General features: G+C 33.7%; 1 protein-coding gene across 1 annotated transcript in view; it reads right to left on the bottom strand.

Annotated features, from left to right (window-relative positions):
• The window catches only part of LOC136970752 (serine/threonine-protein phosphatase 2B catalytic subunit 3-like), a 66,540-nt gene that overhangs the window by 34,596 nt on the left and 11,530 nt on the right, over window positions 1–20,414 (bottom strand). Inside the window, exons 2-3 of the mRNA XM_067265205.1 lie at window positions 14,370–14,509; window positions 4,108–4,185 (exon numbers count right to left, since the gene is read on the bottom strand). Coding sequence (XP_067121306.1) covers window positions 4,108–4,185; window positions 14,370–14,509 — 218 coding nt within the window. The remainder of the gene's footprint in view (window positions 1–4,107; window positions 4,186–14,369; window positions 14,510–20,414) is intronic.

Here is a 20,414-nt window from a genome sequence, read left to right as displayed (position 1 = left end):
AATTTTTTATCACTGTACTAGAATTGTACACGTTTTTTCTGCATTCCCTTACAGATGCGACATACTAAATCGTAATATCACCGGTTTAACATCGAAATCCGTAAGTAATATAAGATGGGAGAGCGGAATAAACGCGGAATAAATGTATCAAATATTTTAATGGATTTTTTTAAAACTCCCGTCAACTATACAGAACTATCATAAAAACATGCCAGTAAATTCCTATCGGTTGAGTTAAGTTATAAATCTAGTCTACAGTAGGCAACCCTTTTTATAACATGGGCCAGAATAAATTTTACGTTTTTTTCCGCGGCCGTAGTAGTTAATTGACGCCTTCTTGTGACTCGTAATTTTTTTAGTCTGCAAATATGAAATAAATAAATAAAAAGTTAATTACTACATTTATTTCTCTTATCGTTTTCGAAAATTACAAAGAATTAGTTATTTTTGCAATTTAATAATCTATTAAAGATCTCGCAGGCCGGATAGAAACTTTTCGCGAGCCGTAGCTGGCCCGCGGGCCGGGGTTGCCCGCCGTTGATCTAGTCTACTCGTGATTCACGTAATCGGACGAGAGCGGCCGAATATCTAGCAGGCAGGCGGCTAAACAGCCCACAACCGGTCCGGGATATAAAGTTAGAAGCTTTATGTGTGAAGCATCCACCAGCTAAACCGGGTGACGTTGGTGCTCTGTAAAGCGCATGCGCCAATGCCTATAATCTGGCTGCTTGGAAGTTGACAGGCAGGTGGCTAACAGCCCACAACCGCTCCGGGATATAAAGCTGTACTCTTTACGAGTGTGTCGCTTACCCGGTTTAGCCGGGTGAGCTAAACCAGGTGAGGTTGGTGCACTGTAAACCGCATGTGCTAATGCCTATATAATCTGGCTGATTGGAGACTGACCCGGTTTCGACATTCCTTCCGCCACCGAATTATTCGAATATGCAATAGCAATCTTATCGTTTTTTTTCACATGTAGTATAGAAATTTGTAAAAGATACATAATGCAGTTATAATAAAATATTAATTTTAATTAATTCAAAGTACGTTAAAATATGAAAATTTATATTTTATAAAATACAAGGGAAGGTCATTGGAAGGTGGAATCGGCGCTTCCATCGCTTCCAATGACGGCACGCCACTGGTCTATACAATAAAACGAGTATTTGTTTAGAAATGTTGAGTAGTTCTTTCTTCAGGTATGCTGTCTCTCAGTCAGTCTCCATCCCAAATCTGACAACCTACAAATGCAATCGCTTGCAAAAGAAAACAAACTTAACAGCCATCAAGGTTTCTGTGTCTGTCTTTAAAGACACAGTGGTGTCAGACCCGACAACTTGATTATCACCGACGCGATGTTGACCCTTCAGTCTCGTGGTGCAAAAGCATAGGGGGCACTTCGCGCATTGTCACAATATCGATATCTAGGTATGTACGTGACTTTCCACCTACACTACACTGGTTTTAAAAAACAAACTACCTTTTTTAGTCAAACAATAGGAACTAAAAATAAAGCCACCGAATTTAGTTACAAAATTGCTTAATGTATAGCTTCCAAAAGCAAACCTTCTACAGATAGTAAATTCATCATACAAATATTTTTGGAAAGTGCTGATATTTATTCAGTGATTTACTAAATAAAGAGACAATACTATTTTGAAATTTGAGATATACCTGTTTCTGCAAGATCAATTGAGATGAATAACAGATATGGCCAATAATGAAACAATTAAACAGAAAACTGGATTACAAGAAGCCTCTGTATTCAGTGTCACTGTTGATGAAAGCACTGATGTGAATGACATGGCATGCCTAGCAATAATTGCTCAATATTGTGGAAAGGATCAAATTTATGAAGAATTATGTTGTTTGATTCCTCTTACTGGTACAACTACAGGACATTCAAAATAATTTAAAAATGTGGTAAAATCATAAAATTAATATAAATAAAATATTTTCTGTTACTACTAATGCTGCCTGCACAATGGTTGGAAAAGAAAAAGGGTTTGTTAAACTTCTTGAAAATCATATTGGACATAAAATATTAAGTTTCCACTGTATTAATACCAAGAAAGTTTAGTTCCAAAAATCTCATCACAGCATTTGACTTATGATATGGACACAGTTGTTAAGATACTTAATTTCATTGTTTCACATTCTTCATTGACACACAGGCAATTTAAGTCTCTTCTAGAAAAAATCAGGAGTGAATATGTGGATTTTCCACTATACAGAAATGTTCGTTAGCTTAGCCAAGGTAATGTCTTAAACAGATTTATATCATCTCTGGAAGAAATCAAGCTGTTTCTTCATAAAAAAAAAGAACAAAATTTTCCAGAATTGAATGATGAAGACTGGTTATGCAAATTGATGTTTTTAACTGATATAACACAACACCTCAATGAATTAAATTTGCATTTACAAGGTAAGCATCAAACAGTACTAGAACTTTTTGAACACTGGAAAGGGTTTACATCAAAATTAGATATATTTTAGTGTGATATTACCACTAACATTTAAAAGTACTTTCCAAATCTCAATGTCTATGCAAGAAAATTTGCTGTTAACAAAGATGAACTATGAATGTATGATAAAGGCCTTAAAGAAAAATTTTCCAAATGATGTGGAGACTGAAATTCATCCACCCATATTTTCCTTATTTATTAAACCTGACTTAATTGATTTAAAAACAGTCTCATTTGATTTATCACTTTTTGAGTGGATGGACACTGATACTGATAATTTTGAAATGGAACTTATAGAATTAATATCATCAGAATTGTGGAAATCAAAATTTGTCAAATTGCGGAAAACTCTTCAAAGTGACTGCTTGAAAAAGTTGGATGTAATTTTCAATTGTCGTACAGCTTTACCTGAAAGATTTAATTGTTTGAAGAAAATTGCATGTGCTCAACTTTCAGTGTTCAATTCAACTTACCTCTGTGAACAAATTTTTTCATATATAAAAAGTATTTTAAATTCACAAAGAAGTTGTCTAACACAAACATTCAGAAGCCTGCGTGAAGCTAAAAGTGACAAATTACAAACCTGATATTGAGAAATTGAGCAAAGAAATACAGGGACATGGCTCATATTAATCGATTAATAGCTGTAATTAATGAAGAAAATGATTAATAACAGAATTTTTGATAACTTGTTTGTATTCAAACTATGTACAATGTTTTATTACATTAAAAATGTAATTTATCATTTTGTTTTTTTAACACCTAAACGACCAATTTCTATCATTACTGGGAAACAAAATATTATAAAAATAAACTAAAATGTATAAAATATTTTCATTGATGTACAAATAAACACACAAAGCCATTGTAATAAATTGCACGAACTGTAAACCTGCCCTATTCAATGAACTAGAATTATAAACTGAAGAAAAACACTGAGATCGGCATTATACTTAGTATGTCCTTTTCTCCGCAAGCACTTTTGACGCACTTAGCGACGTCATCATCAGGTGAAAACAAAACTTAGTGAAAAAATTGAACAGAAAATAATCCGACAAAGAACAGAACGCTTAATAATTTGAATAAAAGTATAACGCCGATCTCAGTGTTTTCCTTCAGTTTATAATATAATATTTGGCTTGGGAAACACCCTATTCATCAATGAACTAAAATTCTGAGAGTTCTAATTTCTAAGAACATATGTGAAGAACAAGAACAAAAATTTCAAAATAAAACATCAAAACAAAATTCGTTGAATCATGTCAGCATGCAATACAATTTTGTAAAACGAATTTGGCACAACACCCCCAAAAGGTTGCCAACCCCTGGTATATATTATCCAGTCAATAGTATGCAAACTATGGGTCTAGATCCCAAAGAGATCAGAATAAAAAATTTTTGATGGTGGTCAGAAGATTCCTTTTAAAAACAATAAAATATTAATATGGTAAAACAGAAAAAAGAGGAATGTCTAAGACTCACACTATGCCAATACCGAATATTTAGAATTATTGAAAATATACTGAAAATATAATTGAGGTCATATCAAATTTCTGTCTAAAAAAAAGTTTCTGATAGTAAAGTTTGCATAACACTGATCTTTATATAATTAATTGTTAGATAAAGTAATTTTTAAACTTACCCAGCATCTTGAGCTTCATGTGCCCTAATTATTGACAATAAGTTATTTTGTTGAAGAAAATCACAACAAGCTGCATAGCTATAAAATAAAATTTAAATTAATTTAAAAAACTGGAAGAGATAACCTGTAAAATCAAAATAATTCTCACTTTTCTAGCAAAAGCATTTACAGAACAAACGTTTTTAGTTTATTTTATAAATCTGCCTCAAGTTTCAAACTGCAAAATTCCAAATTGGAATGTTTCAAACATTTGATGACACCATTTATAAAATTAAAAAAAAAAAAAAATATTGTAAGCTTGAATACATAAAATTAAAACATTCTGTTAACCCCTTTGCTAAAAAAGTGAATGGTTTTCATTTTATAAAAAAATTATTAAATTTGTACAATCCATAATAACAATAGTAAATACTACTAAAATGAATATCGATTTAATATGGCCATTTTATATATTTTGAAATAGTTACTAAATTATTATTGTTTGTTTAAACTTTCAGGTAGACCATGTTCTCATATGAAAATCAAAAACTAATTTATTTTGCTGCAGTTTTAACATTTTAGAAATTTCAATTAAGTACACCATTCTTCTCACTATTATAAAAAGTTGATTTTTTGAAAATATGCAATAAAGTCATGTACAGTTCATAAAATATTGAATTAAAAATCAATTATACATATTTTTTAATCACTTTTAACATGCATTTCCATACTACTTATTTTTTCTTTAACATAAAAGGAAATCTGGTTTTTTATTTGGAACTTTCCCTTAAATACGTCTCACTAACCTTATATAGCTTTGCAGATAAAAATTTAGAACGTATCACGAACGTTTTCGACCCACTTTTTAGGGTCTTCCTCGGGTATTCTATAAATATTTCCTGGTTTTATTCTAATTTTTAAAATTTTCAGTATCCAATGTTTTCTATCTTCGAAATTTTTGAATTTCTTAAGATTTAAATATTTGAAAGATGTGCACTTGTGCTAGCTGTTACAGTGTTTCATCATAAATCGCCTGCCATGCTCTCCATAGTTGTTTCTCCTCCTTAAAATTAATTGACAGGCCTTTGCTGTCCGCTTTAAAAATTTCCAACGCCTCCAGACTTTGCAGTTGATTTATATGTCGGGTTTGTGTGACCATTTCCGCTTTCTGTAGATGCAGTATGATGTCGTTTTCATTAGCGTATATCGCTAAGGCAATATTGTTTTCCTGTTTTTCAATATCCATTTTATGTTCACAGAGGCATTGTCTTAGTGATTGTTTTGTAGATCCAATATCTATGAGGTCTTTATCGAACCTGTTATCTTTTAGCAGAATTTTGTATACCCCTAACATTCTTTCGACTTCCGTTCTATCCTTCTCATTTCTTAACATGCTGAATGTATCTGGCTTACGTCTATAAGCTATTTTTTTGTTAGTGTAAGCTCCAATTTCCTTATATAGGAACTGCATAGTGTTCATACGTTATAACTATACGGTAGGGTGATGTATCTCATTGTGGATCTTTGTTTGGAACTCTATTTAATAGTGTTTTGAGTTGATTTTCTTGTTTTTCTGCCATTCTATATATTAGTCTTTTATTGTACCTGTGGTCCACAACAATTTCTGCTATTTTTCATATTTCTTTTTGCTTGTCCCATTCTTTGCTACAGTGTGTATAAGCCCTTCTAACAAGTGCTCTAAAAGCTGCTATCTTGTAGCTGTATGAGTCGTTGGAGTTTGGCAGGCATGTATATTGGGATGGCACTGGGTTTTTGATATATCTTGGTTTCATATCCGCTACCATTGAATATTATATTGACGTCCAAAAAATGAGCCTCTTTATTGCTTATCTGTTCCAACTCAATTGTAAGGCCATACAGGTTGCAATTCATATACTGTATAAATTCTTTGATGACGTATTTTGTCTTCCATATGATGCATATGTCATCAATGTATTGCTGATATATTTTAATGTTGGGAAGGAACTTGACTTCGAGAAGGCATATTATAATTTCAGCTAAGTCCCCTGACAACTGGCTTCCCATAGGTACCCCCCTTTTTTGGAGGAACATCTTCCCATCTAATTGTAAACACGATGTGTAACATAGTATATGCGATAGTTCTAGAATTTGTCATTGGTCTACGTCGTTTGCCACTTTAGTCATGAGCCAATCCCGTAGGCTACAAAAACAGGGCTCTAGTTTAATTGATGGATATAGTGCTTTAAAGTCTAAAATAGTGATCCAGGATTCTTCAAACGGTTTGCAGTTCTGTACGGCTTCAATTACTTATGTGGAATTATAAATCGCATATCCGAAAAACAATACCACTTTAGCGATATACGCTAATGAAAACGACATCATACCGGATCTACAAAAAGCGGAAATGGTCACACAAACCCGACATATAAATCAACTGCAAAGTCTGGAGGCGTTGGAAATTTTTAAAGCGGACAGCAAAGGCCTGTCAATTAATTTTGAGGAGGAGAAACAACTATCGAGAGCATGGCAGGCAATTTATGATGAAACGCTGTAACAGCTAGCGCAAGTGCACATCTTTCGAATATTTAAATCTTAAGAAATTCAAAAATTTCAAAGATAGAAAACATTGGATACTGGAAATTTTAAAAATTAGAATAAAACCAGGAAATATTTATAGAACACCTGAGGAAGACCCTAAAAAGTGGGTCGAAAACGTTCGTGATACGTTCTAAATTTTTATCTGCAAAGCTATATAAGGTTAGTGAGACGTATTTATATTAGAGCTTTGTTCTTTGGATGAAGTTAACTTTTCCTTATTTATTTTCAGAGATCTCTATAAAATAAAAATATTATTTTCTTTTATAGAGATCTCTGATATACTTTTTCTTTCTTAATATTATACTTTATAAATATTATATTTAAGACAAGCCTTATCTTCAGACAGTGTGCTTACCATCAGAGGACATTGTATATAACTTTTTTCATCTTGCAGATACACTGTTTATAATAATAAATATAGTAATTTAAATACTATTTTTATTATTAATTTACCACATTTACTATTAATTTAATATTTAGGAATGTAGCCAGAAATTTCTGATTGTGGATCATCCACATTGCTGATGGCTTGCATAGACTTAGCATAGCTGGGTAAGTAAAACACAATAATCCACAATCACTAGTAACACATTTTTGTGCAAAGAGCCAATATATTTGTATAACAGCTTTTTGCATGTTATATGCCAGTGTTAATTTATACATAACAAAGCTCAATTAAAAAAAACAAAACTAAATACTTGTTCAATTCTGCTTTACCTTATAGCTGTTCATTTAGCCTAGTATTTGAGTCTGTTTTGTTTCATACAGTGGTCAACTGCTTGTCACATTCTTTTTATTACAGTTTACTTTTAAATTTGATGAGGAGTGGCAGAAGAACATTATTGTGAAAGAAGCCATCCATTGCAAGTACATCCCCAAATATTAAATTATATCTTTATGTAAGGTAATTTAATTACATATGGTAGATGTCATGCCAACAATTGTTCTAACTTGAGAAAAATTCACATAAGAGCTGTTAATAAATGTTTTATTTTCCTGCAGCACTTTTGATGTAGTAATGCACATTGTCCTCAGGCAGTAATAGAATCGAACAGATTTTTAAAACTGAAACAATAACGACATTAGCCATTTGGAACATAACATAACAACTTTAAGAATAAGAAAATTTAAAACATTAACTCGAAAAATGCATGCATGCACCTTACTATACAGAGAATGTGGTAAACACATTAGTCATTTGGAATGTAACATGACAACTTCAAGCATAAAAAAAACTTAAAACAGTAAATTGAAAATTGCATAACATTGATACGCATGCGCCTTAATTTGCAGAGAAGGCAGGGGGGTAGGTACAAAGCTAATGTTCATGTTTTAACCATTTGTATAAACTAAGCCAGGTCAAGGTTATACACCCATTATATAGGCGTGACCACCAGAATGCTAGCCAACCACATATCTGAGCACCAGCATTCTGTTGTGGTGGGGAATTGTGATACCAAACTGTCCAAGTTGGTTGTGCAGCACTGCCACACCCCGCTTTAAAATCAGGCAGCGATACTCAGGCACTGTGAGGAAAGGGGTCTGATCTACATTTGTGAGGCCCTCTTTACCATGCTGGTGTCTCCTTGCAATGAATGAGAGGATCAGTTTGGATAGTCAAGATGTATTTGTTCGTACTCTCCAGTTTTTTGAAATTTTCAGTGGAAGTTTTTGGTGTACGTTTCCGTGCAGGGTACCATTGCTCAGGGTACGCAAGTCACCCTGAGCAATTTGGTAAGCAATATGTTTATCTAAATTAATTAGACGGGCGTAATTAGGGCTTTAATTTTCGACTGAGTCTAGCAGGCAGGGGTAAAATTCTCAAGGGCAGCACTAGGGGGTTTTAAGTAGAGCGGAGTAATGTACTAGTTCTGTAAGTGGGGGTAGAGGTATGTTAATTACTAGCTGAGTTACAGAGGTTCAAAATTGGTTCTATCTCTTAACATGGAATTTTCAAATTTTTCCATTGCTAACGTTTTCCCAACAGTCACTAACAATCCTAACAGATATCATAATGGTCCCAATGGTCGTTTATAGTTTTTTTGTTGTACCTGGTCTCAGTTTATCGATTGTTACAGTTTTTTTTTCCATTGTTGCAATTGGCTTTCTGATTTTCACTGTTATAACAAACTTTTATTTTTCCCATTGTTATTGGCTTTTTTAATGTTTTTTCTATATTTTATCACAATTTCTGTTTTAATGCATAGATTTAGTGACCATTCAGGTTTACTTTGGCTAACTGGCTTTCATGGTATTAGGGGGTCATCAGTTAGGTTAACGGGGTGTCCTGGCCATCTACGGTTGGCCTCAGCTCACGCTTAGTGTAAGTTTGTTGGTAAGTTTTCTTGTATTTTTGGGTAAGTTTGTTTATGTTTTCGTGTATTTTGGGGTTACTTCTGGTTTAATAAATCCTGGAGGTGACAATAACATCGGGAATAGTGGTTCAAAGCAGAGGTGTCACTGGAACCACTTGAATATCAGATACTGAAAGAAGTCTCTGTTGTATTAGGATAATTATGGAAATCTGTCCAGTTTCTGCAAGAAATGCCCCAAACACTAAAAATAAAAGTGAAATCAGAAATGCAGTCTCAAAACTTCATTGGTGCGTGCACCAACTGTACCGGGTCCTGAGGGAATTTAAAAACCGAAGGATCGACTCTAGACCTACACTGATCACATCAGCAATACAAAGCTATGCTGAAGCCATAAAGGCTCCAAGAAATCCCAGTGTCACCACAAGAAATATTACTAAAACAATGAAGGAATGAAGGAAGAACTCATATATTGTATTTACTAGATATATAAATTACAATAAAAAATACACCTTTAAGAATCTAGCAAATAAAATTTACTAAAATAAAAACATTTTCGATCGTTTTAACCAAACTTCTTCAGTTACAATAAAATAGAATGTAAATTTAAAAATAAATGAAAATGAGAATTCCAAAATAAATACATAAATAAATAACAACATAACATGAATAAAATAAATAACAAATAAATGTCTCTTAATAAAATTAATCTTCATAAAAAGACAGCCATGCAGTAGCCAATGTGTCTGCGTCCCTATGGTTGATGCAACCGATTCTTTTGTGCGCTTTAAAAATCTCTAATCTTTCAAGATATTTCATCGTGTGTATAGTTGTCATTGGTTTGATAATTGATGCTTGCTCCCATTGGACTTGAATGTCCTGTTGCCGTGCATAAGCTGACAGTATGGTGTTATCCAGCTTCTTATCAATCGTATATTTATGTTCCTTGAGTCATTGTTGTAAGTTGTGCATCTTGGCACCCACATAGACTAGTTCAGATAGAGTAGTTGTAAATATCCTTGTTTTTTTGCAATAAGAGATTTCTTGTTTGATAACATCGAAGATGCACCAAAACATCACAATCAGATACTAGAACTTGCGCACCTGGTATCTTATACATCATTCTTTGAATTTGAGAACGAGGTATATTTACAAAAAAGAGGCATACCTATGGGCAGTCCCACATTGGCGATTCTTTGTGAGCTGGTATTGGAACAATTGGAAAACAACATACTACCCAAATTTTAACACCTTATTATTTTATTCGCTGGACACGTGGACAATATATTCATCTTACGGCAGAAAAAACTAAACCTACAGCAAATTTTGGAAGCCATCAATGATAACCCCTATGGATTATTCCTACAATCAGACCAAGAGAGTGATACTACTGTAAATTTTTTGGACATTTCCATCGCTTGCAAACATGGAGAAATTTGGACCAATGAATACAGAAAACCACGTTTTCAACCCATTTTAATTCCACATAACTCTGTCGATCCTCTTCACATCAAATTGGCAGCTTTTACATCCTGGACAAGAAGGGCTTATATGCATTGTACAAGCATAAGTGACGCATTAACAAGGCTAAAGATTGCAGAACAACAAGGATAACCGATGGAAACAATAAAGAAATTAATCACAACTTTTCAAGCAACAAAACATAAGCATACCTAATTGGACTGAAAACAAAGGGAAGTTTTAAAGTATATCCTGTTTTTCAGAGGAATACATAAGGTGGCAATCAAGGCTAATAATCTCCAAGTGGTATATCAATGCAACCCTACAATTTTCAGAATTTTAAGGAACGATAAAAAACAATATAACCATAATTCTGCCCTGGAAATCTACTCCATCCCATTGAATGACCAATGTTTTGAATCTAAACTAGTCTATGTGGGTGTCACAATGCGCAACTTACAACAATGACTCAAGAAGCATAAATATATGATTGATAAAAAGCTCGATAACACTACACTATCAGCTTATGCACGGCAACAGGACATTCAGGTCGAATGGGAGCAAGCATCAATTATCAAACCAATAACAAATATACACACAATGAAATACCTTGAAAGATTAGAGATTTTTAAAGCACACGTAAAGCCCCAGTAGACCTAGGTCTGTTAGGCAAGAGTGAACGGTTAAGGCATGATTGAAATATAATTAGAAATTTACAAGTTCATGAATATTCTGTAATGAAAGTTTAATCATAGATTATTTACAAAATTATATCTATTCTAAAGCATGAGAGGAACAGGAACTCATATCTTTTGTACAATATTCAATGTTACTGTATTTTACGGACTATAAGACGCACTTTTTTCTTCAAAAAATTGCCTCCAAAATTCAGGTGCGTCTTATAGTCTGTAAAATACGGTATATACACTATACATCAAGTAAAATTATAATTAGTACAGTTTCATTCCATATATATAGCTTACACACGATTTCTACACGTGTTTCGGAAAAGAACACAATAATCAAATATGATGACGAAAATAATGGTCTTACTTAAGTCCTTCAATGTTTCTTTTGTTGTCCCTTGCACATATTTCATAGATGTCAAACATATTCAATATGATGGAACTGGATTTCTATTTCTTCATTCAAAATACACTCGTGTTATTTTGTCTTTCGTCTGAACAGGCGCTCCTACATGACCTTAGCCAGGGGTGGCCAACATATGGCCCGTGGGCCGGATCCAGCCCACATAATGGGTTTATGTGGCCCATTATTATTGTAATTGTAATACTGTAATATTGTAATTGTAATATTGGAATAAGTAATATTGAAAAATTAATGGGATTAATTTTTCAATATTAGCTACTTAACTTCCAATATTGGTCGAATGGATAATTCGCAATACTTCATTTTAAAAAAAATTCCATTGTAGAGATTTATAACTTTTGTATTTGTCTGTTATAAATTTATGCTATTTGAAAAACGAAAGACCCCACACTTACTGAAACTCATCTGCCATTCCACCATATCACTCTGTTCATGCTGACGTGTGACACACAGCGCCACCTGCCTGTTGACCTTTTATTTTTTGCTCATATGTTTTTTCACATTGTAAAATGACATTGAGCATGCATCAGGAATTTCTGTTCAAACAAACCTGACCTGCTGCCCGGGTCAGCGTATTTGTATTTAACATGATTTAATTTTAATATTTCGTTTGGCCCGTGAAAAAATTTTTCTTTGCAATTCAGCCCGGGGGCAAAAACTGTTGGCCACCCCTGACCTTAGCTGTTGAACCAACTCAAAGAAGGAACCAGAATATATGAATTGGACGAGAGTTGGAACTTTTATACCTCCCGTCATTGGGTATGACGTGTAAACACGTGGTCTTTGTTATCGACCAATCGACAAGTACGACACCGTTTACAGTACAATACCATGAAATGAAATGAAATAATACAATAAAAACCCGACATGACATATGTGGAATACAGAATAAATGAAAAAAATTAATAAACATAGTGCTTGGGCACTACACACATACAAGAGAATCGGTTGCATCAACCAGAGGGACGCAGACACATTGGCTACCGTATGGCAGTCTTTTTATAAAATATTCATTTTATAAACCCGTCATCATGCATGTGCGCAGTCAAATAGAAATTACGCGCCCTTGGTCAATTCGGCACCAATTTAAAAAATTAATTAATAAAAATTTAGCGTCGAAAACCGGGTATTTTTACTTTAATCCAGTTTACTAATATGTTTGTAATCGAATTCAGTCAAAAAATTTTAATTTCTTTATAATTTAAGATTTTAATTTTTTAATATTAGAAGGTAATTAGCATAAATTACAAAGTGTCATGTTTCATCTTCACTCCCGTTCAAGTTTATTGTTCTAGACATGCGCTGTTTGTTTTTACTTCTACTGGTGATTAGACTTTTATTTCATCCTTGTCCATTTTGGTTACAGAAGATGGTAGACGGGCATTGCGTGATCGCTTACCTCACATTTCACCACAGAAATTTTCTTACTTTGAAAGTTTTATTTTTTCTGGATTTTAGTTATTATTAACTATCTTTTTTTTGATGGATTCTCACATTTGTGTGTGTTCTGAAGTTGCAGGTATTTTTTTAAATTAAGTTTTACGCATTTATGTTTTTTTCTTCGATTTTTATATATAAAATAAAATAAAATTCAAAAATTAATTAAATGTTATCGGAAGTGCTAAACTATAAGTACAGTTTGTTTTACAGTACTATTGCAAACAGATATAGTCAATTATTTTGTAAACATACTTATTATTTTAGTTTTTATAAATTATTTAAATTGATGCATCACGACGCGTGCAGAATAGATTAATTACCGTCATGTGTTATTTAAGATGGCGACGGAACTCGATTCAATTACTTCTTCATTTCAGATGTTAATTACAGAGTGTTATTTTAATGTAATTTTAGACATAGTGTATGTTTATTATAATCAATAAGTCTATATAGGAGTAATACAAATTACTGACTGTATTTAAAAACTAAAAAAACTGAACAAAAATGTATTAGAAAAAAAATATATTTATATAATACTAAAATGTTCTACATCTATTCTACTTTTAAAATAAACCGTACATTGCATCTTGGCTGTTTGTAAGCGAAAGTTTATGATTTCAATTGTAAAAGCTTACTTTTCGCAATGTAACAGCAGGATTTATAAAGCAAATTAATGCAATTTTTATAACGAAGTAATAAAATGATTAGCAGTTTGTTGTTTTTCACAGTGGAGGTCTAGCAAGTCTATTATATTTCGCTGGAAAAACAAGCAAGCTTTACTACTCAGAAGTTGTAAAATAATACCATCCTATGAAATTTAACAAATCTGATGTTAATAAATGAAAGTTTAAATTATTCATAGTCAGTTGATACTTTATAAGTTTAGTTTTTGCATTTTCAAATCAAATTATGAAAAATATAAATTTCATTTTTTATTACACCAACAAGTATTTTGTACTGTTAGATAGTAGAGAAAACGTAGAAATTGAAGATGTAATAGTAGTCATTCTTATATACAGTATATGCTTGAATTTTTGAATTGAAATAATGTGACTTCTGGTTTGCATCAGAAGTTCATATATAGTTAATTGGGGTTTCCTGCCCCTATGGTTTCTATATCTGGTCTCATCTTTCATCCATCTAACACCATTCTCGAGATTACAGAAAGACAAATGGATAACAGTGGGAATTTATAGGTCTACAACTTCAAATTGCAGCCCAATAACACTGAAACAGGTCATTAGGTCTATCCCTTGAATGATGACCACCACCCTTACATGCCATCCTAAAACACAGCACAAATTTTTTACAAGTTTTATAGGCAACCACTCAATAAAATAAATTATACATAAAAACATTACTATATTTCAAGAAACTCACCTATAAAAGTAAGAGCAACCCCGAATGCTATTATGACTAAAATGTTCAGCATTTTTTTCATTTCCAAAATCTTCAAGAGGATCTGACCATAACAGATCACACATGGGACCAAATGCAGGTGGTTCTTTAAATCTGTCCAACTAATAATAATAACAAATGATATTTAAATAAAGACTACAAATTATTTACTCAAAGATGAACACATTATTGGTATTACTACCAAAATTATAAATAAAGTTAAATCATTAGTTAAAATTACATAAAAATTTAACCAAAAAACTTCAATTTATTTTATATTTTAACTTATTCAGATATAAAATATCTAGTTATAGTTTATCAAAGTAAAATTTTCTATTTATGAAAATGCGGTAGTTTAAATGTAAAGTTAATAATAATTTATATTATAAAAAAAGTCATACAAGTATCAATATCTATGTTATGGACAAAGTGATTAATATGGGCATTATGAATAATAACCAACAAAATCGGGTATTGTAATAAATTTCAATAATTTATCAAATTGACCGGTCATTATGAATACTGCTACCACCTAGTTGGGCAAAGTGATGATAATACATTGAGGAGTGATCATCCTCAATGTATCATTATGTATTATTTAAGGACCAGATGTATTATACATCTGGTCCTTAAAGTTGCTTTCAGATAAAATGAAACAGATTTAATTCTAATACATTTTATTTGTAAATTTCTGAACCCTCTATAAAGTTACATTTTAAATTTTTGTTTAACATGAAAAATTTTCCATGACAGGCACAAACCCATAAACTTTAAGGACCAGATATCCAAATGCATGGAAATCTTGATATGAAATACCATAACCCACAACCTTACACACAGCTTTCACATAATGCTGTAGCACTTCATGCCTTTTTTTTTCTAATACAATGTTAAGTAAAAGAACATTAAAAACAATCAATAAGAATGATCCATGATGTATGGTACAGGAGCTCCCCTACTTACAAACACTCAACTTACAAATCTACTTGTAAAAAGTAAGGACAAAGAGATAAAAGAATTAATATTTAACCTGCAAACTTTCAGACTTTCAAACAATTTGATCATATGTCTAAAATTAAAATTTTGCATAGAGTCTAAAGCTCTCTTTCTGATCATGATGTAGTGTTGAAGTCAGTCTTTAGCCAGTAATAAATAATAAATTTTTAATAAATAATTAATGTGAATTTTTTCTACTGCATATTTTCATTTTTTGTTTTCATGTGAATTCTTATGCTCTGTCACCACTGGTGAGGTGGCATTGAAGTTGTTAATGTTGGAGTAACAGCATTTTTTGTTATTAGCGAGGTTGAGGCCGAAGTTTTAAATGCGAAAACGAGTACATTGGACGTTCAGCGCTGCTTTCCTGTAAGCCTAGAAGTTTGACAATGGTGTTTGAAAAGTCAATGGAATCATGCTCAACATTCCAAAGGCCATTGCCAAACTTCTAGGCTTACAGGAAAGAGGTGCTGAATGTCTGACGTACACATTTTCGCATTGTAAACTTCAGCCTCAACCTTGCTACTGTTTGTAATTTTTTAATTTTTACAATTAATGCTTCAAAAAATGCATCAAAAACTTAATAGTATATCCAGCAGTGGAGATGAATGCAAGAAGTCTATTACTGTTTAAACTAAACTTGACATTTTAAAACTATGTGCATTAGATTAAAAAAAAATGCAGGTTTGAAACACCCAATACTAAGCTGTAGAAAGTGAATAAACAAGCATAATGTATTTTATTATGTATTGTGGCTGTGCACCATATGTCCATATGTATTTTGTAGTTATATGCATGTATTTTATATTTTATTATTACAGCGGTGCCTTGTATAATGTACGCCTTGAATAACAGACGCTGCGAACAATGGACTTTCTGTTTGGCCATTACGTGACTCGAGCAATGGACTGGCTGCAAACAACAGACTTTCCGTTCAGCAGTTACATGAGGTGAACAACGGACTTTCTGCGAACAAGTGCGAATGATGTTTCCACTCTTTTGCCATTGCCAATGACAATCTGCTATTTTTTGTTGTTTTCCCCTTCTTGGCTTCCCAGAATAGCTTCTTGATGTAGGTATTTTGAGAGCCTTTGAAAACAGTTTCTCTTTGGCTGCAGAAGAGTAAGCTGTTTTTTTTTCTTCTTCACGAGTAGCCCCTATGGTTGAGCTCCTTCGCTGCCTAAAGTACAGAGCACCCGTTGGGATTCGACTTGCTCCCTTGTTTATTACATACATCACTCAGTGCAGGGTATTTACATTTGAAGCGTGCAATGCCATAAGGTTGTAAATGCCATTTTTCTCAAAATACATTTTATTGAAGAAATGAATTTTAAATGCAATGTTTTTTCCTACAAAAAAATATTGTGGTGATATTGGTGCTCTAAGTGACTAAATTTTGAAGATGAAATTATGTGCAAGCCATAACGTTTTAAGCGCCAAAGTGCAAGCCATGTGACTTTTGGCGTGTAAAATGTTACGGTTTACATTTACATCATTTTGCTGTTTCAATTTGCAATGCAATGAGTTTTTTACGCAAAACCGGATAACTGAATGCCAGTTTATTAATAGTTAACCTGTATCACCTTATTATTTGATATTTCAAAATGATATTCAGACTTCCATTAATCTCAAATTTGAAGTTTTTAAATACATTTTAACTTTTATTACACTAAATTAATACCTTATTGTTTATATTTTCCTTTATTTATCATAATTATATTACAACTGATAAAGATTACAGCCCTGTTCAAGTACCAAAACTGTGGGCCCAACATTGTTGAAGCCAGGAAGCAGTCACTAATAGATTATTGCCAGTTTTTAATGTTAAAATTGATATTGAATTTGTAAATTGTGTTTAATAATTTAAATGTAAGTTTTTGGTATTCAAAACTGTTTTTCAGCTGTAGAAACATTAATTTTATGATTGCAATTGTTTTTGGCATTTACAACTTTATGCACTTGCACAATTTTGGCATTTACAACGTTATGGCTCTAACCCTGTTTTTAAACTTTTTTTGTTTCCTTACCATCATACTTAGGTGTTTGAAATTAAACCCAATGTTTTATTCCAAAGTGTAAATTGTTAAAATAATTTTTATAGCATTTGATTAAAGTTTGTTTTTTGGCATTTACAACATTATGGCATTGCACTCTTCATTTATTCAAGTGCTGTGCAAATCATGCATTGAAATCACCTTTCTGTTGTAAAAAAACAGAAAGGTGATTTCAATTGAAACAAAGCAAGAAATCATCAGAAGGAGTGAAAGTGGGGTCTTACTGAGAAGAGTTTGGTCTCAGCAAGACCACCATCAACACCATTTTAAGCAAGAAAGATGCCATCAAGCCAGCCAAGGTTGCCAAGGGAGTCTCCAAGATCTTCCATGTTAAGTGTAGGTCTTCACTCCATGACAAAATGGAAAGGCTGTTGATGGTTTGGATCAATGACAGGCAGGTGAGAGGTGATATCTCTACCCAAAAAGTTATCTGTCAAAAAGCCAAACTCATCTATGATGAGTTGAAGAAAAACACTCGTGGAACAAGCAGCAGCAGCGGCAATGAAGAAGAGGAGTTTAAAGCCAGCAGGGGGGGTGGTTTTTTAGGTTCAAGAAAAGGTGTGGAATCCATAGCGTCACCATGCATGGTGAGGCTGGCATTAATGACAAGGAAGAAGCAGAGTTCTCCGTTGATTTTAAACAATTTCTCAAAAATGAAGGATACCACCCGCGACAAGTTTTTAATGCTGACAAAACTGGTCTTTTCTGGAAGAAGATGCCCAACAGGACCTTCATTACCAAGGAGGAAAAGACTTTGCCTGGACACAAACCCATGAAGTGGCTGTCACTCCTGTTTGCAGCCAATGCCAGCAGAGACCTGAAGATCAAACTCCTGCTGGTTTACCATTCTGAAAATCCCAGGGTTTTCAAGAACAACCGCATTGTCAAGTCCAACCTGCCTGTCATTGGAGGTCTAACCAAAAAGCCTGGGTGACCCAGGTTGTCTTCAAGGAATTGATCCTGGAAACCTTTGTTCCTGCTGTAAAGAAATACCTGCTGGACAAAGAGCTACCACTCAAAGCCCTGCTAATACTGGACAATGCCCCTGGTCACCCAAAAGACCTGGAGGAGATCCTGGAAAAAAGTTATCCTTTCATCAAGGTGCAGTATCTGCCAGCAAACACCACTGCCATCCTTCAGCCAATGGATCAGCAAGTCAATGCCAACTTCAAAAAAACTACACCAGAGCTCTCTTCATGAAGGTGTTTGAAGAATGTCAGCTTTGTGGAGACATGACTGTCCAAAAGTTCTGGAAAGAGAAGTTTGATGTTCTTGTGGCAATCAGACTCATCCAGAAGGCCTGAGGAAAAGTCACATAGAAAACCCTCAATTCAGCCTGAAAGAGGGTTGTTCCTGAATGAACCCAGGAAGAACCAGCTGAGGATACAGAAGTGGTGCAGGAGATAATCTCGATGGCCCGAGAGTTGGAATTGAAGGTGGAGGATTTGGAGGAGCTCATTAAAGAACACCACGAAGAGCTGATAACTGAAGAGCTCAAAGCACTTCTGGCCCAGGAACATGATGAAGCTCAAAGGAAAGTTTCATCTGACGAGGAGGAGGAGCAATCCAATCAACCAATTTCAACTGCTGCCATCAAGGACTTCCTTGTCAAATGGAGAGAGGCTCAGGAGTTTACCAACACTCACTATCCAAACACAGCTGAGGCCAACAGAATCAATGATCTCTATAATGACACCCTTGCCTGTCATTTCCGACAGGTGTTGAAGAAGAGAGAAAAACAGAGTACCTTGGTCAAGTTTTTCAAGAAACCAGCTGCCAAAAAAACAAAGAATGAAACAAGAGGAGTTAACCCTGCAAGCCCCAGTAGCCTCTCCTAAATCTGACTCCGATTAAAAAACAATAAAAAGAGACCTGCTGCAATATGTAAAAAGTGTGTGTCTGTGTGAATGTGTGAAGAAAGTGTTCCTCCATCTCCTCCTCACAACATCTGACTACCCAGCATAATTGGTGACTGTTCCATTTTCATTTTTTTATGGTACAGTATGGTTATTTTATGCTGCAGAACAAATTAGATGTTTTAACATGTATTTCTATAGAAAAATGCGTTCTGTATAACGGAGTTTTCACTTAACGGACGTGCACCTGAAACGGATTAAGTACGTTATATGAGGCATCACTGTATCTCTATTTCTCTTTCATAGCTTTCCTCTTTTGTTCTATTGTCTATCTTTTCTGGAATTTCCTTATTCAAACTTCATTTCCTTATATGGGCATAGTGAACCTTGTGAAACAATAGAAAGGTATGTACCCCAGAGGGCAAGAGAGGGAGTGAGGACAGTTGGAGTTTGAGCTGTGGAAGAGATGGATGTGAGTGTCAGCTATTCCGGTACATTTTGGCACCGTGCGAAATAGATGAGGGACATAAACTACTGAGGAGAGGAGAGCCATTGAGAAACCATCAGACGATCAAAGCAACAAAAACGTGAATATTAAAACAGAGTAATTAATTCTGAAGTGACAAGAACAGTAACCCCTGATTTTCGACATCAAAGAAAGATCCACGCACAAGTGACCACCTTAAGAATCCAGATACAGAACATTGGGTACCAATTTCTCTATTCCCTCAATCTATCCTATCCTCTATCCTATTCTTTAGTAATATAATTAGTTATAGGTTTTAGTTTTAGATTATTTTATGTTATTGTATATGTGTTATACCACATGGTCAGTGTTGAGATTTTTTGCCAATCCTATAGATTTTGTCGCGCAGTATGGTTTGATCATTATCTGTTTCTAGTACTAATAATTAATATTACAAGTGTCATGTGTCGGAATCGAGACTGCCTGGCATCTGGTATACAAACCTGTACACTATCTTAACAATACAATTAAAGTTTTCTTTGTTCGTCTACTATCTTTGGTTATATGTGAAACACCTTTATTTTAACAGAATATTAAAGGATCAAACACTAACAATGTGTGGTTATTGAGTACAAAATGTACTTTATGTGTTAGT

This window comes from Centruroides vittatus, unplaced genomic scaffold, assembly GCF_030686945.1.
Source record: "Centruroides vittatus isolate TY-2023 unplaced genomic scaffold, ASM3068694v2 contig_2157, whole genome shotgun sequence".
NCBI classification, from domain to species: Eukaryota; Metazoa; Arthropoda; class Arachnida; order Scorpiones; family Buthidae; genus Centruroides; species Centruroides vittatus.
Note: the sequence above shows the minus strand (reverse complement) of the source record. Positions and strands in the feature narration are given on the sequence as shown.